Source organism: Atractosteus spatula, chromosome 19 (genome assembly GCF_055471065.1).
Source record: "Atractosteus spatula isolate fAtrSpa1 chromosome 19, fAtrSpa1.hap1, whole genome shotgun sequence".
Classification (NCBI taxonomy): Eukaryota; Metazoa; Chordata; class Actinopteri; order Semionotiformes; family Lepisosteidae; genus Atractosteus; species Atractosteus spatula.
In genome coordinates this window covers 9,494,020-9,517,175 of record NC_142724.1, presented here as the reverse complement: position 1 = coordinate 9,517,175, position 23,156 = coordinate 9,494,020, and the positions used below count along the sequence as shown (strand labels likewise).

At 39.2% G+C, this 23,156-nt stretch overlaps 1 protein-coding gene across 5 annotated transcripts; it reads left to right on the top strand.

Moving 5' to 3' along the window:
• Positions 1-143: 143 nt before the first annotated feature.
• On the top strand, positions 144-16,780 carry arfgap1 (ARF GTPase activating protein 1). 5 transcript variants are annotated; one of them, XM_088937302.1, is made up of 13 exons: positions 144-295; positions 2,168-2,231; positions 3,717-3,826; positions 4,757-4,928; positions 5,745-5,845; positions 6,442-6,531; positions 7,348-7,459; positions 8,117-8,173; positions 8,548-8,580; positions 12,165-12,221; positions 12,883-12,942; positions 14,436-14,509; positions 14,961-16,780. In XM_088937302.1, the coding sequence occupies exons 2-13, from the start codon at positions 2,172-2,174 to the stop codon at positions 15,298-15,300; spliced, it is 1,266 nt and encodes a 421-aa protein (XP_088793428.1). In that variant the 5' UTR covers positions 144-295; positions 2,168-2,171; the 3' UTR covers positions 15,301-16,780. The 5 variants fall into 5 exon arrangements, with proteins under 5 accessions (XP_088793428.1, XP_088793431.1, XP_088793432.1 ...); XM_088937304.1 differs by having other exon boundaries at positions 146-295; positions 6,445-6,531; XM_088937305.1 differs by lacking the exon at positions 12,883-12,942.
• Positions 16,781-23,156: the final 6,376 nt, after the last annotated feature.

The following is a 23,156-nucleotide window of genomic DNA, read 5'->3' as shown; positions in this document are numbered from 1 at the left end:
AATATTTTTTCCCAAATTGTTCAGATGAGCTAAGGGCGACACCCAGTGCTTAGACTCTAGAAAGACGGCATTACCTCGTGTCACAGAAAGGGTTAATTTTGTACACGCTACCAATTTACCCGAAATGCATTGCACTTTGCAACGTAGGCAGGTAGGGACCGACAACATGGCTGTTGTCTGATACAACACTCTTAGGGACTTTTTAAAATATTAACAGAATTTACCCAGACAGCTTCTTTCCCAGAGAGGACCTGCGTCGTATTTTTCACTTTGAACTTTGTACCCCAAGTTAAAGGTAAGAAACTTAATTTTTGCTGTAAAAGGAGCATGTTTTCTGTGGGTAATTGTTAGCTTTTGGTAGATACCGGTCTGTTCTCTAAATTAGCGCACATCTTGTGTGCTGAAGGCAGATCAAAGAAAATGTACCTGTTATAAATGGGTGTTCGTGCTTCACTTACTTGTAGCTTGTCCTCTCCTCTCCTCTATTGGAGCAAAATAATTTCTTTGTACTATAATGCTGCGTTTAATTTTTTTTATACCGGTCGCCAATACATACCACGAATTTCCCTAAATGAAAATGACATAAAAATGTGATTTATAGGGGTTGCAGTTCTTTTAATAACATTAGATCTTTATGTATTTTAAGCAGTAACTAATGCACTTGCATTTAATAAAGCCTATTGGTCTATATTTGAATTGCGGTGTTGTGTAGAATGTTGTTGATTTAATATCCCGTCTATTGCTACTTCAGTGGTAAAAATGTTGCAAGATTTGAATTACGCGATCCTGAGTTGAACAAATTCTACGATGAACAAAATCGGTTAAATCGCTTCCCTCAGTCCGTGGGCAGTAAAAATGATATCCATACAAAAAGGGTCTACTGGTGTAATCCACCTTTACTGGCGGCGCAGAGTGTTGACAAACCAAACGCTTTTCAACCATTGCTGTCGGTTCCATCGCGAGTTGCGGTGGCCGGGATGTTTAATTTATGGGATCGGAGCCGAGGCGCATCTCCCGACAAGCCAAGAAGTCCGTGCGTCATCACCGGAAAGAAACACGCAAGCACGTCTTAATTTGAGGAAAAAAAAACCGAAACTTGCTGATCTGTCACTACTGCGCGAGTGTAATAAAGCGTGTTATGAAGAAGGGACGAGCATCCTTTATTAAACAAATACCAGTTTATGTGGGCAATCCTGAAATGGACCTTTAGAGATTTGTTTCTGCTACTTTCGTGGTATTTGTATAAAATCGTTTTTTTTGTATTGCTCTGTTTCTGACTGTTTAAAGCTCTAAAAAATTATAAAGGCAACATGAAGGTATCACGTATTAGCCATTGCTAGTATTCTTCAGACATACGAACAGGCTGCCATGTCCTCAGTACTTTGTATAACTGTCCATTGATTGGAGAACTCCTGCAAGTGCCTTTATGCTGTAGCAGTGTATTTTCATCTCGTAACTTCCTTCAACAGAGAGATCTCCTCAATACTTTATGCACTGCACTTTGTTTCCATAATTAATCACAGTTGCCAACTTTCTTGGCTCTTTAAAACTTGAGGGATTAAAAAGACCTATTTATTTAAAAGGCCTCCTATTTATTATGCATCCTTTTGTAATGTACAGTTACATTGTGTGATGTTGTCTGTTGTAATGTATCATTGAGCCTATCATATGGAGTTTGTATGTTCACTCTGTGCTCACATGGGTTTCCTCCAGGGTCTCCAGTTTCCTCCCACAGGTGAAAGACCTATGTAGGCTCATTGGCTTCTGGGAAAATTGGCCTGGGTGTGTCTGTGTGTCCTGCGATGGACTGACGTCCCCCTCCAGTGTGTATCCTGCCTTGTGCCTATTGCTTGCTAGTATAGGCTCCAGCTCCCCCGCAACCCTGAATTGAATGAAAAAATTAAAAGATAGATGATATAGTTTCCAGAATGATTAACATTGTATATCATTGAGGAATCTTCTGACTTCCACTTTGTTTTAATGCCAGCTGGTCGTGTTTCCTCTGGTTTCCTGTATAGCCACTGCACATGTTGTGACGCCACCTTCATCTGCCCCCTCTGAGCTCCTGTTTCCAGTTGCTTGATGGTCTGCAGGCCAGTGGAGTTTGTTTTCAAAGATACAGCATATTTTTTAGAATATGATTGTTTATACATTTTTTTCTCTTCAGGACAATGGCTAGTCCGAGGACAAGACGCGTTCTGAAGGAAGTCCGAACCCAAGATGAAAACAACGTGAGTTTCTCTTTATGGTCCTTGAAATTATTACAGTCCTAAAATTGCATGTTTAGAATAATATTCACTTTTTCCTGGTACTTTCCTGGTACACTAGTGTCCTTTTGCAATTAATGTAAGCTGTGAGACATATGCAAAGGTTTCACTGTGTTGAAGCACACTAATGTGGTGTACCCAGTAAGCAGCATGCTACACACAGCTATGAAATGCTTTCTGCTGAGCTCTGAGTGATGGGAGCTGAGAGCCTAAGGAGATGCCTTGCTGGTGTACAGATCATAGGAGAGAGAGGATGGTTAAGTTGGCTTCTGTTTTACAAACGACCGCTAACAGTTTGATTGTTCATCTTAAACATTTTAACTTGATTTAAATTGCTTTATTAATTGTGTATTAACTTGCTTTAAATTACACAGTATTTGTAATACGATCAGCAATACCCTTGCATTTCTGCATAACCTTTCATAAACCAAGTGCTTGTTCTGTCTTGGGTGGATACAAGACAGCTTGGCGTTGTTTTAAAAATTTATTATGGAAAGCTGAGCTGAGAGAGTCACCTCCTTTCTCACGGGAGATCACAGGTATTTCTGAGTGTGTGTTACACCTTAGACCAGTGGTTCCTAATCCTGGTCCTGGTGACCCACACACCTGTTGGGTTTGGTTCCAGACGAGGCTGCAGTTACACAATCAAACCCTTCATTAACTTAATAATAAGATTAATTTGGACTGTTCATTCCCAGTTCTTAAACATGCTGGAGCTTTATCTGTTGTATTTTGTAAGTGAAATAAAATTCCAAATTTGTGACTAGAAAGAAAATGCAAATAATCAAATGAAGCGACATTATTAGATCAGTTAAGGCTTCAATTATCTAATTAAGGTGGGAATGGAACGAATACCTGCAAGTGTAAGGGTCACTAGAACCAGGACTGGGAACCACTGCTTTAGAGACACCCATAAAACAGCCTCCCATGTTACCATAAATGCTTAGTCGGAGCAAGCACCTTGGAGCACTGCTTGTTAAGCACATCCCAGTGAAGAGATGCCAAGTGATTAGTAGCATCAGAAAGTAGCAGGCTGAACAGATGAGTTAACATGGCCTGTGACACCTGCTATCTATGAAGGAAGCAGCTATAAAAGTAACAGAACTAACTATAAAACGGAATTAACAAATCCTCAATTTACCACTATTACTTAATGGAGAGGCTTGGATTTTTATGGTGATCTGGGATGATTACTGATGACGCAGCAAAATGGATGTGGCAGAATTTGTAACATGCTTATATTATGTTGGGGGGGGGGGGGAAACATTCCCATGTCAACAGGCTGACTTGGTGTTTAGCTTAGATCCCCGAGAAGAAAGGTCAATTTTGCTCATAGATAGCGATGTCGTGTTTCAGAGAGCAGGTTAGGAAAATGCTGATTTAATGGAGGCTGACCCAATACAGTGCCGGTATCGCATTCACTTCTCCTTTCGCTCCTGCTTTTTCCAGACGTGCTTCGAGTGCGGGGCGTTTAACCCCCAGTGGGTGAGCGTAACGTATGGGATCTGGATCTGTCTCGAGTGCTCTGGCAAGCACAGGGGCCTGGGGGTCCACCTCAGGTGAGTCGACCTGCGAGCCGCCTTTTCAGGGCTGTTTCCTGGGCCCGGAGAAGAGCAGTATGTTCTCACCTCCGAAGGAAGTTCAAGGGTTCGAGTGGGGAGTTGCGTCAGCGTGTGCTGGCTGCAAAAGGGAAGTAAGGTTAGTGACGCATTGAACAGTAGCAAGAAGAAGCACAGTATTTTAGCAGTTGGGCCTTCTGTTTTTGTTACCTAGTGGTTTTGATATCATTAGTTTGTACCCCCCAGTAATTAAAACGGAATTGCAGCACCATTTTCATATTTCGAGAAGAGCAAGTATTAGCATTGATGAGTGCATTTCAAACCACAGTAAAAGTAAAATGTACACGGTAACCTGTAAAACCTCTAATTTACATCACAAAATAGATTAAATATCCAGGTATGCGCAGCGCCATGTTCTGCGATTCAGAAGGAGGCAACAGAACTTCCAGTGACATGAAGTGGCGCTAAGACATTGTAAACAAGCTGGCTTGTGAATACATCTCTTTTAATCCAATAGAAATATTGCTCTTGACTTTGAGACGGTTTTGCCGACAAATACTACTTACTTGTTAACCCTGCGTGAAATGTCTGCTGCAAAGCCTGTACTTATTCACTTGTAATATCGCATTACAATAGTCATTAGAGTGACTAGTGAGCAGGAAGGGCTGCATCACGTCACAGTTCATGGGAAGTGAAATGTGAGTTTGCGACAACATGGCGTCTTACAGAACCTTCGCAAAGTTCGCAATTTTGTGCTTAATTCAAAATGTCATTTTTTGTCATGTTAATGAATTGATTTTGTTACTGAGATTTAATAACTGGTCTGAGAAATTGGGACTTCAGTTCCCCTTTAACACAACTGTCCAGTTACCGTCCTTACTTCCATTCTCCCTTCGGTGCTGAGCCCTGTGCCTTGTCGTCTCTGTCCAGCTTCGTGCGCTCCGTCACCATGGACAAGTGGAAGGACATTGAGTTGGAAAAGATGAAGATGGGCGGGAATGCCAAGTTTCGCCAGTTCCTGGAGCAGCAGGACGAGTACGACCCATGCTGGACCCTACAGGAAAAGTATAACAGCCGGCTAGCTGCCCTCTTCAGGGACAAGGTAACCTCCCTTCCCAGTTCCCAGCACATGTGCATCCATGACTCTGTATGCTCAGTGATGGTATCTGTAGATAAATCTATAAGCTCTTTGGGGCTGTTTGCCTTGACAGTTGTACAGATAATGTAAAGACAAGAATGATGTAAAATGACATTATTACCGCCAAGTGTCACGACCAAGCTGAAATAGGCCAGTTTTTATGTCTTTAACTGTTTTATTTCAGTATATAGATGCATACGTAGCTGATGACAAAAACATATACTGCTGTCCTCACTTGATGAAGTGAGCAAATACTGTAACTGTCTCAGTTCTCCAGTACAATAAATGTCAAACTGCTTTTGTCATGACCAATAACCTAACCTTCTAGAGCGTTGCAGTGTGAGTATTTAGTAAAGCCACTGGTTTAATTGATATAGCTAAATGTGAAGCTCCTCCAGTAGAATGAATTAGGGAAATCTGATAGTTTTCACTAAGGAAGGAGAATTAAAATAAATTCCTGTTAAGTAGTTTTCAGTGCAGGATAGTATGGGTTTGTTAACAATGGAGGATCTATGAGTCCCATTGTGCTGTATATGTTCTGTAAATTTGAAAAAAAAAATAGGTCCCTCAGGGAATTCAGTAAACTATTATATGATGCCCATTAAATCCTTATGAGCCCACCAGTATGATAAAATATTACGTTCTTTGAGGAAGATTAAATGTTGTCATAATGGTCAGATTATTGTTACTGCCCAATTACATTTGATGTAGTTAATTGGTACAGGCTCCAATTTAATATCACCAAGACTTTTTATTTTTCGACTGCCGTGCCCCTTACAGGTGGCCACCTTAGCAGAAGGCAAGGAGTGGTCACTGGAGTCATCCCCTGCCAACAACTGGAGCCCCCCGAAGCCCAAGACAGGCCTCTCTGCTTCTCACCGGTATACAGCCTTTCTGTGCCACAGTGGTCTTGCAAACAAGATAACTTGCAGTATAACAAAGGGCGAGCTCTCTCAGCAATGCACACTTTGCCCTGAGAGTTTGACTTTGGGCTTATGTGAAGCTTGGGCGGTAGATAGCAAGGTTAACATTTTAACTCAAGAACAAAAGTGTGCTTGAAATAGGCATGACATTCAGCTGAAAAAATCAGATACAACTCGCTTGTTAAAGAGGCTTACCTGGCCTCTTGTTTGAAGATGAATCTTTTCAATAGTGTCAGAGATCTGCAGTGCCATGATTGACTCGACTGTAAGCACTCAAGGAAAAGCAGAGATTTATTTTCCCTATATGTCACAGCGAAAGGAAAACTGGATTTTGTGAGATGATTAAAAATGAAAACTCTACCGTTTCTACACTAACAACATTTCTAATTAACTACAATAAATAAGTGTGGTTTACTATGTTAAAACTACAGCAGTTGTAGTAGTGGTTTAAAATAAATTAAAAACACTATATGCCGAAATTCCAAAAGAGGTTCCAGTTTTCTTAAAGCTTTGCGCTAGTGGCTGAAATGATGTGCGTTACTTTGCTCTTATAGTAGCTCAGCAGGGACAGCCCAGAACTCTGGCTCTTCATCGGACAAGGCATTTGAAGACTGGCTGGGTGATGATATCAACTCCTACCAGAGGTGAGGCAAGATTCCAGTGTGAGAGGATCTTCATCGGTGAATTCATCTGTCATCCAAGCAGCTTCACCACAGGAAACTATTCCTAGAAAAAGTACCACACAGATAATAGCTGCTCTCCATATCTGCAGAGCTAGCAAAGGCATACAATAGGAGTGCCTATCTGTTTTCAGGGGATTACAGCAACTGTTTTAAACTGTCCTGTGTAATTCTGGTGTCCCATTCAAAATGAATCACTTTCATTTAGTTGTTTATAATACAGTATATACTCCTGGGTCATGTTTGTAATAGTATTCTGTACTCTTTATAGGCACAAAAACACCATAATATATTTGAACATTAGAAGAAGGTGCCTTGTGGCACAAATTTGAAAATTATTTCTGCACATATTGAACTTGGTATGTTCCATCTAGTCTACAAATACAAGATTTATGTCATGTTTTCATTTGTCAAGCATTGCTGTAATTGCTTTTCAAACCATTCTAAAAAACATGTTGCAATAGATTAGGAACAGAAGTTTAGAAAGCAGGTTTAGAATGCTTTTGCTCTGTTTTGTAAGCTTAAATTAAAAATGTTGAATTAATGTATTGTAAAATAGTTGAGACTGTTGTTTTTGCAGCTGCCTTAGAAGATTCTGTTTTTTCTGCTTATTCTGAATGTCACGGTATTTGAACATGGCTTGTGCACCTTGAGTAAGAACTTGCAGCATGTGCTTGGGACTTACTCATGGTAATACAGACGTCAGGTAATCAATTCATTCCATGTATTCTGTGAAGTATGCGTGAATGACAGTTCACTGCAAGCCTGCCTGTCTTGCAGTGGTGGTGGTTACAGCAGTCAGGAGAATCGCTATGTTGGCTTTGGGAACACAGTGACACCCCAGAAAAAAGATGATGATTTCTTCAACAATGCCATGTCCTCCATTTACTCGGTGAGACTCTACTGGAGTTTGAAATGTGGAGTATGGTCTTGCAAGTTGGTCTCGTTGCAGATTTAATTCAATCAATTCAGTTCAATTCAAGCTTCATTATCACCTGGAAGGAATTTGTTTTACAGCACGATCCAATACAGTTATTCAAGGACAGATGAACATTACCAACTGAGAAGACGATACAATAGTGTCTGAGTCTTTTACACCTGCTGACACAAAGGCGTCTCCCCGATGGGAATAGTGTAAATTCACAATGGAGGGGGTGAGACGCATATACTCTTCTGTACAGCCTTTTATTTGTAAGGGCTATTTAAGTTTATAAACTAAAAATATCACATAGCTGATTTGCACAAAATTGCAGAACTCATCCACACACATTTTGTGCACTTGTTCTGGCTGCGTGGTTAAAGCTATTATGAAAAGAAAGTTCATTCAGTCATCAGGTCCTCAAGTCACTTTACTACAGGACAATGATGGACAAGCATGTTTTAGGAGACAATATGTATCATTTATGGACAATATACATCTTAATGTCAACGAGAAATGAAGAAAACAGAAAATTCTCCAATAGTTTATTTAAATACAGTGAATAGAGGACAAAGCCTGCACTGTCTCATAATTACACCTGAACTAATCTCAGAATTCCTCTTTCTATAGGGCTGGAGCAGTTTCACTGTTGGAGCAAGCAAGTTTGCTTCAGTTGCGAAAGAAAATGTAAGTATCTTACAAATGACAAAAGCAAACGTACTGTACGCCACATGGATCACATACACCTAGGATTGACGGAGATGAGAAAAAATTGTAATGGGATTTTACTGCAAAATGGGAGGCCAGATGCATTTAGTTTTTAAGTACAAATACGGCTATACCAATGGCGACAAGTGTTCTTTGTGCCTTGTCTCCGTTGATGTACAAATACAATGCTTACAGAAGACATGGGAAGGCACAAACACTGCATACTTTGGTGACTGTTAGTGCCCTTTAGTATATACTGACATTGTCCAGGGAAATGTTTTGTTCATTGTCCCAATTGTATATAATTGGTGAATACTACTTCCTCTCTAAATTTTTTTTTAACTCTCACACAGACATCAAAAATTGCAAACCAGGCAACTCAAAAGGTAATGACACTTAATCATAACTTTTTTTTACCTTGTTGTAAAAAATGTTTTCTTGGAATGCGTCTTGTTTTGCCAAGCAGTGTACTAAGTATGTCATTTATTTCTGTATTTAGAATGTAGGCAGGTAAATGTAGAAAAAAAAGTGTTTTAATTGGATGGGGCAGATTCAAATACTCGCTTACATTCAGTAAACCATAAATATATCTTGGTTGGATAATATAACTGCTTGCAATATGCAGATGTTTTAACAAACAATTTGTAGTAATTGTGTATCACTTGTTAATCTAGAAACTGAAGGATTAACCAGTATTGGATGGTATATCAGGATAATCATACTTTTATGAAAATCTTTATATGGAAATGGTAGCTTCTTGTTCTTACTGTTTACATGGAAAACAAAACTTTTTTTTTGGAACTATAGCTACAAGATGTTAGGAAAAGCAAACAAGATCTTAATGATAATTTAAGACTTAAAGTGTGTTTGATTCAGATATTAGTAGTTCAGGGGGGTAGCTGTGTCAGCATGCATAGGCTGCAAAGGAACAAGTAATAGGTTTATTCCATGCTGAAAAGAGAAGAAACTCTTCTCTTCAGGTGACACCTGAAGAAGGCTCCACGGCCGAAACGTTGTGTTTTCTTTCTTCTCTTTTCAGCATGGAATAAACCTATTACTTGTTCCTTTAATTCAGATATGCATACTTTCCTGCCTCACAAAATCACGTATTTTTAGTTAACTACTTGATAGTGCATTGAGTAATTTGCGGGTCTAATAAGCCCATATTATATCTGCAGATAATTATTGAAGTTTTAAATGTCGTTCCTTTTACTTCTGGCTGCTTTCTCTGTGGATGTAGTTCTGGGGATATAAACCTCCCCCAGAGCCGGTAAAACATTAAAACCTGTCTATGCATGGCTTCCTGTCTGTCTTTCTCCTTTCTACTGTCTTTTTAATAGAGATCGCTGTCTTTTTGTGGAGTCCTCTGGGAGTGGTTCTTAAATTCAGAGCAGTACAAGTGCCTACATGTGGAAATGGCTTTCAGAACAATATGAATACTTGCTAACTGATAAAAATGAAGTTAAAAAGCTTTGATAAAAGTGAGTCTTGAACTTGGATTCCTTAACTGTCACAAGATAAGACTAAATACCCACTACTCTTCCTGCACTACAGAATTAATAATTAATGGCTACTTTTGAGCAGTACTGAAATAGAAACTCACAGTTGTCAAATGTCTTGGGGTGGAATGATCTATAGATGTTGCACATATGCCCCAAACTGAATGGAAGAGGGGCTGCAAATTCAGTCTGAATTTTTCCTGAGGACTGTTAAATGGCAGATGTTTTCACAATTTTTAGATTCAAATTATACCGTTAATGTTTCAAAAAAAAATCTGCGAATGTGTAACTTGGTTCAGGTGTTTAAAATCCTGAAAAGAGTTGTGCTAAATTGACTTCTAACAGTTGTCTCTAGCTAAGAATTAAGTCCAGGGAAGTGTTTTAAGGACAGAAATTAAAGAGGGTCTTTGGGGCAGAATTGTGGGTGTTTGGAATCAACTAAATGCCTTGTGTAAGCTATTTCACAGAGGATAAAGGAATGCTAATTGGTTCTATACAGTAGATCACTTTGACCTGTTTTTGGCTCAGATACTGTACATCATATTTATATATAGAACATGTATTTGAAATGCAGCTGAAAGAAGATTGACTCTTCTTTTTAGTCATTTTGTAAAGCTGTTTCTGTTAGAACAGCTAAAGGTGTTCACTCGTGTTTACCTTAGCTGGAGACAGGGATGTTGTGAATACACTCAGAAACACTTTGCAAATAACGAAAAATGTGTAGTTATTATTTTCATTCACAGCTATACTCAAAATGCTTTACTGTCTTTCCATCGTTTCTTACTTATTTCTCATCAAATTGTGCTGACATTTTGACACACAAAAGGTTTTTATAGTGTTTTTAATATAGTCAGGGGCTCAAGGGGAAAAAAATCTTGAAATGCATATGTTATGAAAAAAATAATATTTTTACTATGATTTGCATAAAAATATTAGTACAGAGAGTAAATATTAATGTTTTATAATAGTATCAAAAAAGGTGCGATTTTACTCCACTGTGATTTGACATTTATGAGTGTGGAAAGGCATCTCATATGTAATTGTGAAGGAAGAAATGTGACAATATTGTGATACAGTTATTTGTGCTATTCTTCAGGGTTACAGAAGGTCAGACATTGTAGTTTAGGATTTTAGTTTATGAATTTCACAAGGCATTCGGATCTCATTGCGAACTGTTGTCTCTAACTGGTTATTAGTGTGCTATAGTAACTTTATAATTTTGAAATGTTGTTTATGTATTTTAATGCTGTTAACAATATGTATTATGCATTAATTTAGTCATGCTGAAGTTTCTGAAAAGTCTAGGAGTGCATGTCAGCATGTATCCACCTCCCTCTCATAATGATGGCAGGGTTCAGCCCTCGGGGCTGCTGTCTGTCTGGCCCCAGCAGTGGCTCCCAACCTGATGCAAACCTCTAGCTGCTGTTTCTCCAGCAGCTGTGAGTGCACAGCCGCCTCTAGCACCAACCCACTAATTCGGGAAGGGGGGCTGACATCTTGCCAGGGAATATGGTGGATTTCTACCTTTTCCAATGTTGCAATGTGAATGATGAAAAGAACCATTCATGCCTTTTCTTTGCTGTTGCAGCAACACAACTCTATGCTTTTCTAAAGTTCACTACCTAGTCCTGAAGTCTTGCTCTTCATTTCCCAACTATTTCTGATTTCCAAGATAAAAGATCATTGACATATCTAACATGCCTTTATCGCTATATGAAGCCCACACATATCCCACTATGAGAATGGGGATTAAAATGACCCTTATAGCGACTTGTCTGCTCGGGATGTGTTAACATTATTTCAACCTGTTTGCGGTTAGTCGTGTTAAGCCTTGTGTGTCTTGAATGAATGCTATGCTGTGGGTGGCTGTTGGATTGCGCAGTGTCCTGTGTCCCCAGTCTATGAAAGCTGTAACCTGCCATGCTTCCTGCCAAGCGTGTGGGCTTCTCTGTGTGACGGGGGGGCAGTCTGTGTGCAGGGCAGTCTGTGTGCAGGTCGTGTACTGGGCTGAGAGTTCGCATCAGTGGAGTCGTGCCTGATGCTGATGGAAAATCTGTGCTGACATTTAGTAGTGTTACAGGGTTTTAAATTCGTTTATGGTTATTATTTTACACTCGATTGAATTGTTTTCCGTGAAAAGTCTTTACCTATATTGTCTAACGCACATTGAAGAGGATTCTCCATCAGCTAACGGTTATACAGTATTTTCTTGCGGTCCAATCTCCTTGATCTCTGTGCACTCTTCAAGCTACTGTCCCTCCATTGTAAAAGCACTGTGTGGGTGCCTGGTCCTGTCTCTGCCTGCAGTGTCAGCTCACTGTCTTTGCTCAGCTTTAAAGTGTACAATTGCTTTCAACCTCTTTCCCTTGAGTCATCTATCTCAGAAAGGTACTGCATGTTTTACCTCTGAATTGTGACTGTATTGATGACATATTTTCATCTTTTTTCCCCCCTTTCTTCACTCTGACCAGGCTGCTGAGTTAGGGCAGACTATAAATGAGAATGTTATTAAACCAACGCATGAAAAGGTAACCCTGCCTTTAAAGTTCCAACTAATCTGGTGGCGGGCTTGAAACACAACTGCTTTAGTAAATTAAAATTAATATCTAGATCAGAATGCACTGACAGCATTTCCAGATATCCTTCAGATGTTGTTCAAAATAAACGACAGGAAATGAATAATTTCAGACTCAGTTTGCATCTGTAAAAAGTACTAAGTATTAAAATAAATATAATGTATTAAGTAATGCTGAAATTTCTGAAGGGTATAGCAATGCATATCAGCATGTATTGCTTCAATAGATTGTTTCCAACTTAGATTTCAGTAAATGTTTTAAAGAGTGAAACATTCGCCTTTCATGTTTGCTTTTTACATTGAAAGCTTCTGCTTTCAAGGACAGGTGATGTGTACATGCCTTTGTGCATCTGGGTGGTTTTCCATCCCGATATATCAGACGTACAGTTAAAAAAATGTAGCTAGACCAAGTGGAATTGCAATAGGATAGCACTGAAGCATTGTCTTCATAATCACAAACACTTCACCTTTAAATCTGAGTCACAGTCACCTCTTTTGCAGTTGTTCAACATTGTTAGCAGAGGCACCTGTGGTGCCTTGCTGTGTCAGTGTGAGTGTTGCAAGCGAATGCGTTTCTTCTCACCTGATTAACAGTCCTTGTTTGACTTGTTCAGGTAAAAGATGGAAAAATATTAGATGAAGTCACAACTGGCATTACTGGGCTGGCTAATAAGGTAGGGAGGCAGATCGCTGCCCAGGAGAAGACACCCAGAGCCACACTCCACATCAGCGTGAATTTCAGAAAATGGTTTTTATTATTGCAAAACAGGGCACAAATGAAAATATAATGGGACTTAAAAAGTGTTATGGAATGTATTTTGAACATTTCCAGTTGGTGCATTGCCAGGGTTTCCCCCGAGATGCACATTTCTTCAGCTTTTTCAAGGATGGGCTCTGAAGTTAGAGGCAGCAGTTCTTCATACAGTGAATAACAAGTGTTTGGAACAAGCTGGAGCCATAATGATCCTTTTAACAGCAGCTTGATGAGGATGGGAAACAGCAGTGTGCTGTGTTTCTGAGGGTGGACTAGCTTCTTTTTAAGTATTGGATCCTAATAAAGACCTGCAGTCTTAATCTCTGGGGGAAAAAAATACATCATGTTCTTAAAATCTTTTTTGGTTTACAGAATTGCTAGCATTAAATTTCTTCTATCAACCTGGCTGACATTTTTATCTCTGCTCCATTTGGCTAAAATATGCATACCACAGCATTAGAGTTTTGTGGCACAGTTTACCAATTAGTGTATCATGCAAGATATGCATTATGTATAAAGTTCTTCTGTAATATGTTTTAAGTCCTGCTTTTAATGGATTCTGGAATTTAGTGGATCATGTGTTCTTATTGGTGTTTTTTTTTTAACTGTATTAGTTTAGCCTAATTGTCCAAACTGTACAGGCAAAGCAGATGTCCCTTGTTCTCTGATATGGAGGCTGGCTTGGGTATAGTTTTGTATACATTTTTTTCTGAAAGTACTAATGATAATTTGTCTGCTTTTATTGCTGCATTATAATTATGATGGTAAGTGTAGCAGATTGATTGTAATCAGATCTAATTAGTAGCTTACCCTGTCTTGTCAGATTTTTTTATCCTCTCAGATTAAAAAAGCAGATTTGCTTTGCATTGTATATTGCTGCATTAAAATGAAACTGCTAAACCTAAAATTTCCACAGCTGTGTTAAGCTCTGTTACAGCTACATTGTCTTTAGCATGGTCTGACCTGTTGCCCATCCTGAGCTGTTGATTAATATGTCTAGTCTGATTGGCGCAACTGGACACATTTAATGCTAGTCTGTACAAGAATCAATACTTTTTTTTTTAGAAAAATAAATTTATCACCCTGTTGATGAATAAGAAAAAACTGCTCTGGCTGGTTAAATTGGGTGGTTTAATTTCAAAATTTTGAAATGCCTAACTGTATAAAAGATCATTTGTCCGATTTGATAAATATACGGAACACAGCTTACCACAGTGTGATTCTGTTACAAGCCTTCTCTTTCTGACATTTTTTGCTGTCTAACGTGTTTGTCTGCTTGTTATAAAACATATAGCGTAGTCTTTTGTTCATCTCATTAAGTTGTAGGACCTTGAAGAAGAGTAAGTGAGCCTGTTCATGTTTCTCAGAGCAGAATGTCGCTAGTCTTTTTAACTATGTAACTGTGTCTTGAAGGTTCAGGGAGTGGGTACAAAAGGCTGGAAGGATATGACTTCTTTCTTCTCTGGAAAATCGGAAAACCCCGACAGGTAATCCGCTTGTGCCTGCTGTGTGTGGTGTTAAAACTGAAGTTTTGTTTGGCAGTACTCAAAGTGCCATATAGACCAGACATCACCGGTTCGAGTCTGGGTAGTGTTGTGAGCCTGCAGTCAAGGATTCCTCTAGTGGTGATGCAGTTGGCCAGGAGCCCCAGGATTTCCTTAGCCAGCTCTCCTCAGACCTGCTGTGCATCTCAACGCTTGGAATGATATTGGCAAAAGCCAGAATGCTCTGACAGCTGGGCGTGTCCTACATATAGACATAATTCTACTGAATCCTCACATGTATGGTACACGTAAATATATCAGTTAATCTGGTTTTTGGAGCCTTTCTTATATTCTGATTTAATATTTTTTGCAGAAGAGCAATGCGTTTAGCAAAGTGAATTCCTGTGAAGTAAACAAATTGCCACTTAACTGTGCGCTCAATGATCTCCAACAGGCCCTCGACAGGAGATAGCTACCAGAACATGGGCTCCTCGGAGGGGTACCAGAACAGCGACCCGGTCGATAAGGACTTCTGGGAATCCTTTGGCAGTGGCTCCAAGACTAAGAAGTCCCCAAGCAGCGACAGCTGGACCATCCCGGACAACAACTCCGCCGGGAAGAAGAGCACGGATAGCTGGGATAACTGGGCCTCGGAAGGGGCCTCCAACAACAAGCACAGCACAGGAGACAGCTGGGAGGCCTGGGAGAACAACTGGGAGAGCGCCGGTGAGGGGAAAGTCAAGAAACCCCCCCCGAGACAGGCTGATGAAGGCTGGGACAGTACAAAGTGGTAGATTCAGGGCTGCAGCAGCCCGTAGTCTCATAGTCACAGATGTGTTGTCTGTTTGGGAGAAGTTTAAAATGGTGCTAATTGGTATGACTTAGTGCTTCACACTGAATTACAACCTGAACTCTGTTTGATTTGGTCTCTTTTGGGGGGAAAAAATGTGTGCACCTCTACCAATGCCTTTTTTTAAATACAAATGCAAAAGCCCTCAAATTTTGTCCCAAAAGAGAAAATACGCTGAATATAAGCACTATTTCATCTGAAGGAAAAAATACAATTATGTTTGCAAGGCTATTTTAAATCCCTATTCCAGCGGGATCGCTACAGCAATGTTTTCAGAGGGCCGACAGCTATGCAGGGTGACCTGTGTGCAGTCAGCCCTGATCATTTTCTGAAGTCTTAAATCACTGCCAATCAGCACTGTTAAACTCATCCCAGAAAATTCAATCTTAAAGCAACAGGCACATACAGCACTTCCTTCCCCCACTATCATCACAACAAGAAGTGTCAGGGTGGACAGTCATATGGCATTCATCTCATCTTCCTGTACTGTACATAGGTAAGGTTGTGTATTTATAAAGTGTGGGCGGATGTGTGTGCATGGTTGTGTGTGTGACGTGAGTAAATGATATGTGGGGTAGCTCAGTTTAAGAAATCTAAGGCTTCTGACACTTTAGACTGGATCTTTTTTGCAGGAAGCCATTTTCATGAAGATTTAACGCACAGTTGTCATTGGGGGGGGGGGGGGGGGGTCGGAAATATGTAATCTGGTTAAATCAAATTTCGAATCAAGCCTCTGGTCACAGCTAGAAGGGCGTACTGTAGGACAGTGTGCCTGGCCATGCTTTCCCAGCTCTGTGGTTAGAGAGGGCTTCATTTCTCAGCTTATCTGTTCAGACCTGTACAAATCATTGTGCTGTGGAGCAATTAAATTTTACAAGCATGCAGATGGAACCATGGGGAATACAGTCCCCATAAACAGTAGCTGTACAAACCAGAGAGCCGTTCATCTCTTGATGAGCTGGTGATTTTTTTAAGAACTGTAAAGACACTATAAAACATTTATCTAGTATTTAATTCAGCTAAGTACACAGCATGTGCCCTTGCTGTACAGTAATGTCAGTGCCATCACTGTCCATAGGAACATTTCCCAGGGTGTCAATTGGCTTGTGAAACTCAATTTCATTTTCCCACTGTGCACAGGTTTGACAGCCTCAGCATTTGAGCGTGCTAACTTTCACAAGTGCTTCAGCAACTCGAGAAAGTTTTGAAATCCACTCCAGTGCTCTCGTTCAGTTGTCACGTTATTCATCATAATGTAACTGAGGCCCTAGTGCCTGAGCCAAGTGGTGTTCCAGCACAGGGCAAGAATTTAAAAAAAGACAAGAACAAGTTTGCACACTGATGCTCACAGTTTTTCACTAAAGAAAAATCCCTGAAAGCTGACGTTTTGTTTGTAATGATTAAAACAATAAGTGCATTAAAAATTGCTTGTTATCTTTTTTTAGCAGACCATGTCTGTTCTGCTAATGTTCAAGTTCTGTATTTTTTCCTTTTATCTCAAATTAGTGAGATTACCTTTCGGTCTTATTTTAAAAAATCATGCAATTTAACTAATACTTTTTACTTTCATCCTACTGCATAGCATACTGTAGCTAGCATGGTAATCATTAAGAGCTGAGACAAAACCTGCACATTAACTTTAAATAAAGGGCAAACCCTTCCAGTTTTGTTAAAGGTCAGATGAGAACCAAATTCAGAAATATTAAATATTAAGTACTTGTCAGCTTCTGTTTTGTTTTTATATCCCGTACTGCAATTGCAAAATCATGTGTTCAGTTTTTCAAAATGCATTTTGTCTCCAGAACTAAAGTCAAGCATGTTGTTACTGTGAGATGTCAGCGACTTGCACCCACTACCTCTCTGGTTTTCACCGTCTTAAGAGTGACGTTCTCTCACACTGAAGATTGCCTGGCAAGAAGTGGCTTAATGCCTTGTTCTCAGACTAATTGCCTAATTGTACTAATTATGGTTGTCAAGATAGATGCCTTTGGATATTTAGAAATATTTCAAAATTGCAATACAGAGAAACCTGTTTTAAAGAGGCAAATGCAGGATACAGAGACCGATTTAAATTAGGCATAAAGTGACATCTAAGTATTATTTGAACTTAATATATTGTGTAGGTATCTGACTTGTAATGTGGTTGGCAAACATAGGCATGGAATTACCAGAAGAGTCCATATTTATCTGTTATTCTTTGCTGGAAACATGAAATTTTCCTCTAACCCGTTATTTATCTCAGCTGTTTTTTTTAATGCTAGATTTTTGTAAACCTCTGAAGAGTCCGTTGTTTGGGTATTCAATCTATAGTACACCAAACAAAACCGTATATATGCTTCTGACATGGAAGGAACTGCAGGACAAGCTACATATTTTTACTACTTACTAGGTATTTTTTCCTATCTAACAAATGACACAATTTGGAAATAGTGCTTCTCTTTCCTCTACAGTCTGGAACATCCCCTGACTTCCCTATGTCATTGTTTTTTTCCACTTTTCAAGTTAATTCAGGCCAGTCGGGAAGGTTTTTATAGTTAAGAATTCTAAACCACATTAGTTTCTTCATAGTACTTTATATGGCATATACACTACTAGTTATTTAGAATACATATTTGGCATTTATGGATTTTAAAAGAATCATTTTTATGTGGTAAAATGATCATGGTTTCATAATGGACGTAACTGGTCAATTTTAATTAATGTAACATCTATCGAGCTGTAGACTAATTTTGGTATTCTTACTAGGTTTTGACTGGAGCGATACAGCTGTCATAGTCTTAACTGATCTGGTACTATTTCAGAGAACATTTTCACTCCTTAACTACCCTTTATCAATATAGTTAGCTGCACTCCACTATTTGTATATGTCTCTCCTTTATCTGGCTTTTAGTATCCCATCTGCTACTCTTAGGCATCCCCTTCACAGAGCAGTTTATAAGTATGTGGTGGTTGTAGGCAGGTCTGCCAGTTTGTCTGTGCATTGTTTGGTCAGTCAGTTGTGAATTTCTCTGCCTATCAATCCTCAGCTTACCCATAGCTTCAGACTCCATCACTGCATGTACTTCTTCTCCGTCTTAGAGAACAAGTCTTACTTCCGTTTTATTAATCATCTGAAAAAGAAATGTGAAGTTCGTGTTCTTAAAGAGAAAAGATTGGGGAGCACTCTTGAAAAGTATGTCCTCTCTCAGAGATGAGGAAGAGGATCGTTTTAGGAGTGTTTTGATGAATGGGTCTGACGTAGCTGGGCACATTCAGGACTTAGTGATTCTGTGGTATTTGTATACAGAAGTGTACGTTTCCTTTTCCCTTCATTTGTTTGAATGAATTCAGATGTTTTAACGCTTTCAAGCCTTAAGTGTCCACCCTGCCTCTTTCAGACTGAACCTTGACAGCATTGGTGTTTACAGATAGATTCTGTCAACCTCAACGCAGTGTTGTAAGTTTAATTTCTTTGCATTCCCTACAATCGCATGACAGGTTTTTTGATTCAAGTACTAAGTAGAAATCAATCAAATTTTGTTGTTTTTTGACTTTGGCGCATTGTTCCTTCTCTTCCTTCAAATAATGCCTTTGATTAATAAATATCAAACATTTTAACCTTTGTAGATTGACTACGAATTTCCTATTGATAATGTTAAATGCCCTAATAACCTTTATGGAATGTCGCTTTTCATCACGCGAGCATGGTTTTATTGTGAATACGTCATCAGGATACTTAGATAGCAGCTTTGACTTCCAGCATATCCCACATATCCTGTGATTTAAGCCCTTTACCCTTTCATTTCATATTCCAAATTCAATTCAAAAATTTCAAACATGAGGCTGAGGGGGGAAATTTGCACATTTTTAACCCGAATTAAGGACATCTCTTCAATTCCAACTAAAAATCAAATAAACCCACTTGGAATGCCAGAGAACACAAAGCTGATGTCTAGTGTCTTGAGTTCCTCATAATATTGTGCTTTAATGATTGTCACTTTCACCTGTCAACGAAAGTAATGCTGTTACAGGTATTTTGAACCAGATTTGATTTTGTTTTTAAGCTGCTGCCTGTTAATTCATCAGTATTCCATTTACTAAAATGCATAAAGCAGGATGTGAGCAAACATGTACAAGAATTCATTCTGAAATACCCCTGCCAAACCCGACAGTTTTCCTTCTTACTTTCTTATCCAATAACTAGCCTATTTCTTAAAATTATATACAATACAATACATTGATTGAAGACCCTTAAGTTAACTATGTTAATGATATTTATACTCATTGAGGATAAACATCAAATTTTTTGCAGCATTCTTTTATAATTTGTAGTGTATGTTATAACTTGTTTATTACTGGGTTTATGAAATCAGTCTTATTATGTGAAACTAGGTCCCAGGAAAGGACAAATACTTCACCTCTCAGTTTCAAATAAAGATTTAGATCTTTCCCTTTCAATCTATTATAAAATTTAAAGGCCTGGAAGTTGTACATATAGAAGTGTATAGCATATCAAATTATATTTTAGAAATCTAAGCAAATGACAGCAATTACAATATAAAATGGAGCTTTTATGGGGAGTAGGTTGAACTCCACTGGGGTTTTCACCCACTGCTAGTTGTTGAGTGGATTTACTGGTTGATTCTCAACTCATGTGTCTCCTGCTGCTTTCAAGCACTTAGTGGTTTCAAAGTGAAAGAAAGTTTGGTTTTATGCTGTTCTGGTTTTCTGTTGACGTACCTTGTGAAGTGTCCAGAAACCTTGTAAATGTAGTGTCTGTTATTTCTCTGCAACTTCAGTATTCGGGATTCCCACCCCTCCAGAATCAGCACTGCATACATTCCATGGGTGCCAGGAAATTCCTCCATCACTGTGCCGAATTTCTGTGCAATAGTTCTCTGGCCTCAGAAAACCGAGAGTTTCTTTCTTTACCCTTAACTCATGCAGGGCAAGGAATCACCAAACTGGTGTGCAGCAAAAAGCTCTTGGATTTCTTGCTCTCTGTTATCTCTTGTTTGGGGGAAAAAAAGCTTAATAAAGCTGTCATAAATACATTCTGTTTACTGGCTGTCTTTAATAGCATAGCTTACCATGTGAAATTAGGGCCGTTAAAAGTTCATTTCATAGTTTCTAGTAGTGTGGTACCAAAGTGGCTGCTGTTTGCAATGCAACTGTATACACATTTCAACAGCTACTGTATCTAGGACGTGAGGTTCAGTCCTTTGCTTGGAGACATTTCTTATTCCGTCAAGAAAGTTTGCCTGTGCTCAAGCACAGTTTCTGTGGTTTTTGCCAATATGTACTGCTGCGTACAAAATCAAGGCTGCTGGAAGTTAGAATTCCCTTAAAAATACACAGTTAACTTTTCAGCACCTAAGCTTTAAGTGCTTTATGTTACTGACATTTTCCTTTTTGTTCATTCTTCTGCACTGCTTTCTATGAGGAAAGGCAGAGAGAAATGGACAATGTGGAGTGTGTGTGCAGGATGGAATTGGATGGGGTGGTGAAAGGACACAGTTTCTGAGCTCTTTCCATGCTACTGAAAGCTGTCACTGGTAGGTTTCTGTTGTGTTGGTCCACAGACGGGTAAAAAACATAAAAGATGTGCATCCGGTGAGCAGGATTTGAAGCTGCATAGCTATGCCCCTAACTATCTTCAGCTCCCGCACATTAACACCACTTGGTCAGCCCAGCCAGCTGCAGCTCAGCCTAGACAAAGGAAAAAGGAAATGCAGATGTCCTGGCACCTTGTGTTTATTTGCCATTATGTGAAATAAAGTAAAGAAGCAATGTGAGAAATATTGCTTAAATCCCATTTTGTGGTGTAGTCCTGAGGATTCGTAAGATTATTTGAAACGGAGACAATGAGGAGTGTAAGATGACTGATGTCAGTAGCGCTGGATTTTTCTGCTTCACACCGTCATCATTCCATCACTGCAGGCTGGCTGAGGACAGGAAACCAAAAGAAAACTGTTCTTCCAAACTGTTCTTGAAATGCTGAATCAGCAGGGCTGTCCTCAGGATCTCTGGTGACTTGTCACCTATCACAGTGGCTGTACACCGAGGGACTGAGCAACAGGTTTGGATACTCTGGGTTTCCTTCTTCAGCCTCTTCTGTTGTCAACAGTACAAGTTTCCTGGACCCGACCCCCACTCTCAGGTACCTTACACCAGGAGGAGGCGCGATGAGCTGCAGTTGTGAATTTGACGTTGCGACGGGAATTTTTCTTCCTGGGCGCCAGCATGTTTCAGTCACCTCACGCTCTACAATGGTATCACTGCTTATGCTTATACAGGCCTTGTGATGTTGAGGCACTTTCTGGTGATCCTGTGTATCTACCGAATGACATTGGGAATATCTTCGACTGCATCGTGTAACATTTCATTAGAACAGGGTGCAATACATGTATAACATCATTTACATTGTTTTGATCATTATTTCTAAAACCGTATCTCCACATTTCTTTGGCAAAAATTTAAATAATGAGTTCATGAAAATTGTAGCGAATTGGAATTAACGAAGGCTAATAGCATGCATGATCACATCATCATGATAGTTCCATGGATAATAGTCAACTGTATAGTACCAAGATGGCTGAGTGGCTAAGGTATTTAGATTTAAATTCCAGTAGACCCAGGTCTGTGAAGGTCTGAACCCTGCTCCTGGAAATAGTTTTGTTATAATCCTCAATAAAGGTCAATCAAGCCGCCATCATCTTTCAATCATGTCATGGCTATGAATGTCTTCTTCATAATTGGGTAATTCTGAATTACAAACCCAGAACCCAAACAACCTCAATGAGTTATCAATCTCACCCCTCCTTTTGCTCTGTATTATTTTCATTAATCACAGTAATCTGTAAAAAGGAAGAGTATTCTATTTAGATTGACACTTTTATAATTGTAGTAAGGCATACTGTTCTGATTTCGGAATTAAATAGTCTTGTACTGACAGCACACACAAAGACCTCCACAAACATGCTGTAGATGAGACTAATCAAGACCTGCTTATGGGACTTTACATCTAACACTTGGCCACTGCTTTCCATGGTACAGAACTTTTAGAATATATTGGAAAGGAATAGAAAACATGAAATGTCATCTTGCAGGTTATGGTGCAAAGTAAAAAAATAAATGGACTTTCGCATAACTTTGGGGAAATTTACGTTTTAGTTGGACTGAAGTCACTTATGCATAGGTCTCTGCATATGCATAAATCAAAGAATTTCACTGTAATTTCTTCTGAATTCTTCAGTTTTTCCACACATTTTATGTTACCAATATCGGCAAGCTTCGCACATTTGTATTGGTTCGTATTGAAATATATCATAAATTGATTAAAATGACACAAAACTTTGTTTCAGGTATAGTTTTTATTCAATTTCTTCTTTAAATATCTTCTCAACTCTTTCGTAATACAGTAGTTAGTATTCTAGCTTATCAGTCAATAACCAAAGTAAATTAAACAGCCAGATAAAGATGCCCCATGATTTCAATTATAACATCTTAATTATAGTAATCCACCTTCATCAATACCAGCTGTACAGTAACTCACTATCATAGTGTTCAGACAATGTTAAATTGCCAGCATCAGGTTTTTACTAACTGATGTGTTGACCAGAATGCAGAGTACGGTATTGTAATGCAGCCGGTAAAGAGTTGTGCTGTGACACATATAAGCACAGAGCATCATCAGTGTAGCACTCAAGTGTAACTGCTGGACATCTCAGACTCTGACCAGTGTCACCTGGACCTCATTGGAGACATGTAAGTGAAACAGATACAACATCATCAGATACTGTACATGTAGTTAAAGTCTAC